The sequence below is a fragment of the Sinocyclocheilus grahami genome, unplaced genomic scaffold, assembly GCF_001515645.1.
Source record: "Sinocyclocheilus grahami isolate Dianchi unplaced genomic scaffold, SAMN03320097.WGS_v1.1 scaffold72.1, whole genome shotgun sequence".
In the NCBI taxonomy this organism is placed as follows: domain Eukaryota; kingdom Metazoa; phylum Chordata; class Actinopteri; order Cypriniformes; family Cyprinidae; genus Sinocyclocheilus; species Sinocyclocheilus grahami.
In genome coordinates, this window is record NW_015505251.1 from 1,638,404 (window position 1) to 1,646,760 (window position 8,357).

At 32.9% G+C, this 8,357-nt stretch overlaps 1 protein-coding gene and 1 pseudogene across 1 annotated transcript in view; both read right to left on the reverse strand.

The window, feature by feature from the left end:
- Nucleotides 1–849: 849 nt before the first annotated feature.
- Nucleotides 850–5,575, reverse strand: LOC107585614 (matrix metalloproteinase-20-like; annotated as a pseudogene).
- A 723-nt stretch (nt 5,576–6,298) lies between these two features.
- mmp20b (matrix metallopeptidase 20b (enamelysin)) overlaps nt 6,299–8,357 on the reverse strand; it is a 4,633-nt gene continuing 2,574 nt past the window's right edge. The window contains exons 7-10 of the mRNA XM_016272711.1: nt 6,911–7,044; nt 6,670–6,826; nt 6,487–6,590; nt 6,299–6,399 (exon numbers count right to left, since the gene is read on the reverse strand). Coding sequence (XP_016128197.1) covers nt 6,299–6,399; nt 6,487–6,590; nt 6,670–6,826; nt 6,911–7,044 — 496 coding nt within the window. The remainder of the gene's footprint in view (nt 6,400–6,486; nt 6,591–6,669; nt 6,827–6,910; nt 7,045–8,357) is intronic.

Consider the following 8,357-nt stretch of genomic DNA (forward strand, 5'->3'; position numbering starts at 1 on the left):
GAAATCAGGGCAAGCAAGGTCCTGTAAGTACTGGAGGCAACAATACATCATTTTTCTCAGCTGTTTAACATTCTCTGTACTCCTATACGCTCTGTTATTTTGATAGCTTATCCAAACTATTTAGGTCAACAAGCCATATCAGATCATATCAGAGACACTGCTTAGTGCTTTTAATTCAGTTGTCCTTTTTGCCCCTTTTTTTCTCATGATTTTCAGGCCAGCAGCACTGCATCGGTGTATTTTTAGCTGTCAAATGTAATTGAAATATAAATAAAAAATTACATAATATATATATAATACTTTAGACACGTTAAGTAAAAATTAGTATTGGTTTGCTAGTAATCTAATACACTCTTAAATATAAAGGTTTCTTATTGGCATTTATGGTTTCAACCAAAACTTTTAACATCCATGGAATCTTTTCAGTGCACAAAAGGTTCTTTAGATTATTAAAATGTTCTTCACCCTTTTTTCTTTCTTTTTTTTTTAGTTCTTTGGGGAACCAAAAGTGTTTTTTTGCTATTGCATTGCTATTAAAATATAAAATATTATTAATTTAATCATTTATTAATGTTCAAACTGTTTCTGGTATGTTGCTGGTATGTGCATTTATTTTTTTTAAAGCATTATAATGCAGTCATGGATATGAAGTGATTTCAAAGATATTGAGAATATGTCAATAATTTGAGAATATTTATTCATTCACTGATGATTCTGTAACCACGTGAAAGATTCAAATATCTCTTGATACTGTACTAAGCTTATTTAACATTTAATATGAGGCACAATAGTCAATCACACAATTCCTTCCTGTGCCTGTGAACGTAATATCTTCTAATGTTTCAGCTATTAGCAGGCAAACCAAGCATTTGTGTTCATAATGTGTAGCAGACGTCTTTTCTGATGGCTGAAGATAAATGCCTTTGATCTGCAGAAGAGATGAACATGTCCTGTTGAGAAAAAAACATGCATGTAATTCCAGGGAAAATGTTTTACAGAGAACACTGGTAGAAAATGATACAGTCCATTACCATTGAGTTCAAAAGCTGCATCCACTTTCCCAACAATTCCAGGCCAACCCATATGAACTTTCCTTGGAAATCCACGCTCCATTACACTTCTTTTCTCATCTTAACTAAGAAAAAAAGGAATGTTAGTTTTCTGTAAATGTCTGAAGTGAGAGTTATCTGATAAACTTGTTTTCTGGAAGAAAATCATTACATTTAGTCATTTTTAAACAATATGATCTTTAGATCATGACATTTGAAAAAAATAAAGACGTTACCTGACATAGTCTCCTGTGAAAAAATAGGTCTTTCCATGTTCAATGACATGAACAGCAGCATTTATTTGTTTCACTTTCTGGAAATCCAAATTCATAGATGGAGCTATAATAGCTCTTTGACTCCAGTTTCTGAACTACCCAATATTTAGGACCTAGTAGAAGAGTAAATATTTACACTATTGTTCAAAAGATTGAAGTTGTTAGGATTCTTTTTTTTTAAATGTTTTTGAAAGTCTCTTATGGTCACCAAAGGTTGCATTTATTTGATCAAAAAAAGTACAGTAAAACAGTAATATTGTGAAATATTACCATTTAAAATTACTGTTTTCTATTTCAATACATTCTAAAATGTAATTTATTCCTGTGATGGAAAAACTGAATTTTCAGCTGCCATTACTCTGGTCTTCAGTGTCACATGATCCTTCAGAAATCATTCTGATGATGAATGAATTGATTTCGTGCTGAAGAAACATTTATTATCATTATCAATACTGAGAGTAGATGTGCTGCTTAATATGTTTGTGCAAACCATGATACATTTTTTCCAGGATTTTTTTATGTATATAATGTTCAAAATAACTATTTATTTGAGATCTTTTGTAACATTATGACTGAATTTACTGTCACTTTTAATTAACTTAATGCATCCTTGCTGAATAAATATATTAAAGGTAGGGTAGGTAATGTTTTACAGAAATATATGTGTATACACGTACATACATCTGTGGAAGTCTCAGGACCATAAATGTTCGTCCAATCATTGCATTCGGAAGGATGTCCTATTTGCATATCTCCGCACAGCCAATAGCGAGAGTTTAGGGGCGTGGCTGGTGCAGCAGGCTGAGCCTGAGGGTGTTTAGTCAGTGTGGAAAAAGAAATTCAGATGTGGTTACAGAAGCGAAAGCCAAAACTCGAAGACTTGCCAAAATACACAGACAGACAACAAGGTAAAAAAATAAGGGTAATTACTAGTGTTTTTACAAGATGGAGGAATTGAATGGAATGTTTGGGTCGATATGACGAACTTGCGTAGTTTCTTCAAGACAGGTAAGCTAAACTTAGTTTAAAGTTCCTAATATGTTTGACCTTTTATTAATAGTAGTCTACTACTTTTACCAGTTGAGACATAACATCACTTTTTATAAACCTGTAATCGCTGTGTTGGTGATGTTTGAGTTGGGGTAGTTGTGACGCACGAAATGCTTTATTTTTTGTAGTTCTGCTAGGTGACGCTATTAGCGCAGAAACCGCCTACCCCACCTTTAATATAAAAACAACACAGTAGATTTGTCAGCATGTTATTTATTTTGACCTGTGAACACATAAACCACTTCTTTAGAAGGAATGTCATAGGCTGCGTCTACAGGGGAGGTGATGCTTGGTAGAAAAACGCTCTGAGGGCCTTCTCTTAGTCTGTTCCAGTATGTCTTCCAATTTGTTCTCATCCACATGTAACTAGAGAATTTAACATTTAACAGTTCACCATTTTTACTAAATTTGTCAGTAGAGGAATGAGTAAATGCTTCACCTGTTTTTAAAGAAGATAATTTCTCTTCTGAGTACTGTCACAGCATCAAGAGAAAAGTTTGGATCACACTTGTTGGGGATTACAAGTGTGAAGTGTCTTATGTTGTTTTGTTTTTTCTTTCCTGTCAAAAAAAAAAGACCATCTATTTCAGTAGCCTTTAGGGAACTTAAAAACATTTTTCCTTGGTAACTTACCATACATAGCCTGAATCCCCAGTATGTCGTCTCTTGGCAGTTTGTACGCTGCAGCGTTGAGAAACTTGTACTTTGGATGCATGAGAGCAGTGGGGTCCCGTGAGTGAGACAGACCCAAAGAGTGACCGAGCTCGTGTGCTGCCACCGTGAACAGATTGTACCCTGCAGGGCCATTCACATCATCACAATTAATGATGATAATAAAATAAAACAGTCTTTCTTTCTTTATCATTAAATTAATAATATTAAGAATATGTAAAAATTGTTACTATTAATGATATTATTATTATTATTGAACTAAACAGTTTTTATTTATTTACTAAATAAATATTCTACTTATCAATTAATAATAATAAGAATATGTAATTATCTGCTTATTGATATATTTTTAACCCGATTTATTTATTTTATTAATAACAATATATAAATAACAACAATACATAATATATATAATACATAGTAGTTGTATTACTAATGAATTCAATTAAAACCTTTGTTTATTTATTATTAATAATAATAATTATAATGCATACATGATGATACAAGAATAAGAATACATAAATATTCTTCCTTTCTTACAATAAATAAATAATACTAAGTAGAAGAATATGTAAACATTCTTATTAAACTGACTGAAATTTTTATAACACAAATCTAATAATAATAATCTTTATCTTCTTAAATAAAAAAAACAGTCTGTCTTTATTTATAACAATAAATTATTATTAATAATAATAATTATAAGAAGAATATAAAGAAACATAATAAGAATATGTAAATATTATAGTAAGAATATTATGTTATTATTATTATTCTTAAAAACAAGTCTGCATTTACTTATTTTTGTTTATTTATTTGTTTATTTTATTTATAGTGAATCAACAACTGGACCATCATTGTGAAATCATTGTTACTCACTCATGGTGTTGGATTGCTATTACAGTTCTTTACAAACACCCATTAGCCAATTCCACAGCTGCATTACGTGAATGATTCAGTGAGTGTTTACTGTGCTGTACCTGGTCTGCCGCGTCCCACTGTCCATGTTTCATCATCGTCAAAGTGTACATCTCCTCCGATGCCCTCTCCAGGCTCAAAAGCGTGTGCTAGCACCCCTCCTGGGCCATCGAAAGTGAAGAAGTCTCCATGAGCTACAGAAGAACGAGATGGCAGGTTCAACTTTTCAGATGTGTTTTCATAGTAAGAAGATGAAGAAAAAACATCAGATTAGATTAAAATGTACCTTTGGAGTTGAAGGAGAATGTTATATCTACCATGCCATGTTTTACTTGGACAAACTTTAGAGCAGCAGCTTCACTCCATATTTTTAGAGCCAAACGCAAGGAGTTCTCCACCTCTTCTCGACTGAGGTCAGGGGTATATCTAGCAATCCTGCAGGATTCATAGGAGCCACATTTTACAAAAGACATGTTGAAACCTGAGAGATTTAATGGGAGGAATAACAAACAAACAAAATCCTGAGGCTTTTCTCCGTTGATAGCAGTACAACCTACTAAAAACCAAGACATACTTGAAGTATAATCCATTTATTAAAGGAATACTGATATAAATTTGGATGGCAACATTGTAAAATCCATCGATCTGTGGATATTCTCTGCCGGACCTGTATGTGATGGTGTTTCTCTTCCATTTGGGCCGTCCAGGATAAAAGCTGAAGTTCTCCACATCTTGCCTCTCTCATCACACCCTGGTTTTTCAGATCAAGAAGACCACTTTCCTTCAGGTTCATTAGATCTGCATGCCTCTTACTGCGATTACGCATCTTCAGTTGATAGAATCGCTGCAGATATTCCTGTCAAACAGTAAATCTGCTTTGGTGTTTTATATATAAATATTTATGAAATGTTTCATATTAACACGGATTAACCTTATTTTATTTCGTTGTATTATCTTTTTTTTTTACTTTCAATAAGTGTAGCGATTTATTAAATTAATTATTTACTTTCCTTTATTTATAACAATAAATGAATAATAAGACATTCAAATGGTCCATCATTCTGAAATCAATCAATCAAAAACAATTTATTTACGATTTATGATTTATTTTCCTTTTATGTTTAATAATACTTTAAAATGATGGATTATTTTACATTATTTGTTTTTACAAATATATTATTTTACTTACTTTTACTGTATACAGTGTTTTACTATTATTAATAAGTAATATTCATGAAAATTATTTGAAAATGAAGTTAAATAATAATCCAATTATTAGTATTTACGTAATTAATATATTTTAATAATATGTTTTTATTTTCACTTACTGTACTATGACAACAACAACAATAATAATTATTATTATTATTATTAAGGATTTGTTTGTTTTACAAATCAAATATTGAAATGTTGGTAACATAACTCTAATACAAATCAAACTTTGATGCGCTCTGTCCAATACAAATCAAAGATTCCGGTGAAATTAAATATGTTGGACATGTAGCCTAGCGAAACACATTATGGCAGACAAACCTCAGCATGTTGGATATCCTCTGGGCTGGGGCTCTGAAGACTCACGTGTGAGGTCCTTACAATGTCCGTATTCACCATCCAACACAAAACGATCCAAGGCCACAACCAGCTCATTTTGACTATGGCACATTTATGTTCTTCTTTTTATGTCGTCTGTGTCTTATACAACTCATGCATACCTTAAGACAGTAAGAAATCACGTGGGACCCAGGCCCTCAAAACAAGAATTTATTGTCAGGCATTTAGTGGCTTTTGTCGTCCACAAAATGAGATCACGTCTAGTTTTGCATCAGAAGTCTTAGTGGGTGAAGAGGATTATGATTGTGTCATGATTTGTTGTAAATTATTTAAGATTTTGTTCATTTTGCATGAAAAGGATTTCCATAAGTACTTTTATACTTATTTTATTACATTCATGAACACACACTGATTAGTGCAGATTCAGGCTAAATACTTTGGTTTACCTCAGTCATGCAAGTGCAGAACTGAATCCCAAACAAGTTTTTTTCTTTAGAAGTAATGATATAGTCATACATTTTAATTTATACCACATTCTGACTTTTTAGATACATTTGCATTTCAAATATGTTCCAAAGACATTAAACAGTAGATGCATTTACCACATAAAATACAAGCACAGCATGCTGAAAATACAATTCATTACAACATAATTAATGCTATCTTTGCAGGTGAATTGTCATGTCTAATGCCACTTTTGTTGCATTAACCAGAATTGCAAAAATAATGATTCACCTTTAAAAAATAATTGGATTCAGGAACTATTAGTCTAATGAATGTCCGTTAACATCCAAGCCAGGAAGTTGTCTTATCTGCTCCAATAATTTCCTTTTGTTTGACGTCATATTTATACACATCTGAGCCAACAAAGAAATGAAGAGAACCTGAAAAAAGTATAGTGATGGATGAAAGTTATGTGAAAATACATGTTAGATAAATTATAGACCAATTGTAATCAGACTGGTACCTACCATCTTTATAAATTGCTGCACTTATGGGCCCATTTATTTCTGGGAAATCATCAGTAATGTTACGTGGGCTTGAGTCATTCATTGTCTTGTTGTGTTCATTATACCTATGAGAAATTTTTTTTTCAGTGTCATTCATTGAGACTGATATTAGTGATACATTGCTCTTGTATCTTTATAGTTCACCTCCAATACTGGTGTTGGGTGAAGAATAGAGTGTGTACAGTTTTGTGAATGTGGACTGCAGCATCTATCTGCTGTACCCATGACGGGAACCCCAGACTGCTGATGTTTTTCGGTCTGCCTTTTACTTGGGATCCTTTCACAGTCCAGAAAATTGTCCCTGTATTGAATGTAGAACAGAAAATGTGTTTTTTTAACATCTTGAAGGCAATTCAGGACTACATAATGTCAAACATGTCCGTACCGTTGAACAGATATGCTGTTGACCGCTGTGGGACCCAGTAAGCAGCGTCGATCTGACAATCAATTTTTGGCATGAAATTGCTGATGGGACCTTCCTTTATATCATTTTGATTATTGTGTTTGATCCACAAGTATCTGCAATGGTACAAATAGAGTTAAAGGGTTAATTCACCCAAAAATGAAAATTAGCCTGTGTTTTACTCACCCTCAAGCCATCCTAGGTGTATATGATTTTCTTCTTTCAGATGAATCCAATTGGAGTTATATTAAAAATCGTCCTGGTTCTTCTAAGCTCTATGATTGTAGTGGTTTCTGTTTAACAGTCCAAAACACGTTAAATAAAGCACGCGCATCCATAATAAAACGTGCCTCACACGGCTCCAGGGCATGAATAAAGGCCTCCTTTAGCAAATCCGTACGTTTTTGTAAGAAAAATATCCATATTTCAAACGTAATAAACACTTTTCTCTCACTTCTGCTGACTGTCGTATGCGGAAGCGTTCCGGCAGATGACGTAGGACGTATGCGTCACGCGCGCGCCTCTGAGATATGCTAGTCTCACGAGTTTAAGGAAGCAAAGTTTCCTTACTTTCTTCTCTTGGCTTATATCAAAATCCTCCGACATTTTTCTTTACAAATACTCGTTTTGTACTTCTAATTCATGACCGGCGTTTTGTTTTATGCTCTCTCCGCGTTCGTCACTAATCACGCAACGCCGACGTCCTACATCATCCGAACGGCTTCCACGTATGACAGATAGCAGAAGTGATAGAAAAGTGTTTATTACGTTTGAAATATTAATATTTTTCTGACAAAAACACATGGATTCACTACAGGAGGACTTCATTCACCCCCTGGAGCTGTGTGAGGCACGTTTTATTATGGATGCGCACGCTTTATTTAACATGTTTTAGACTGTTAAACAGAAACACCTGCCCACTACAATGATACAGCTTAGAAGAGCCAGGACAATTTTTAATATAACTCCAATTGGATACGTCTGAAAGAAGAAAGTTACATACACCTAGGATGGCTTGAGGGTGAGTAAAACACAGGCTAATTAAAATTTTGGGGTGAACTAACCCTTTAAATTTGATAACTTTATATGATAAAATTTGAGCATGTGATATAAGCAAGTAAATATCGCAAAGAGTTTATTCAAGAGCATGTGGACCTGTCTGTATTATTAAATAAATTATGGCATCCAGGAGTCTTAAAAAATTATGCGATTAATTAAGTTGGAGATATTTTATATTTAGCACACTTCAATATTATGGCATTTTGAAAACCTAAAAAAATTAAAGGTAATTGTGTCAAAGTTACAACTGTGAGAAATTAAGTTAGAATTGTGAAATATACACAATTATGTATATATATATATATATATATATATATATATATATATATATATATATATATATATATATATATATATATATATATATATA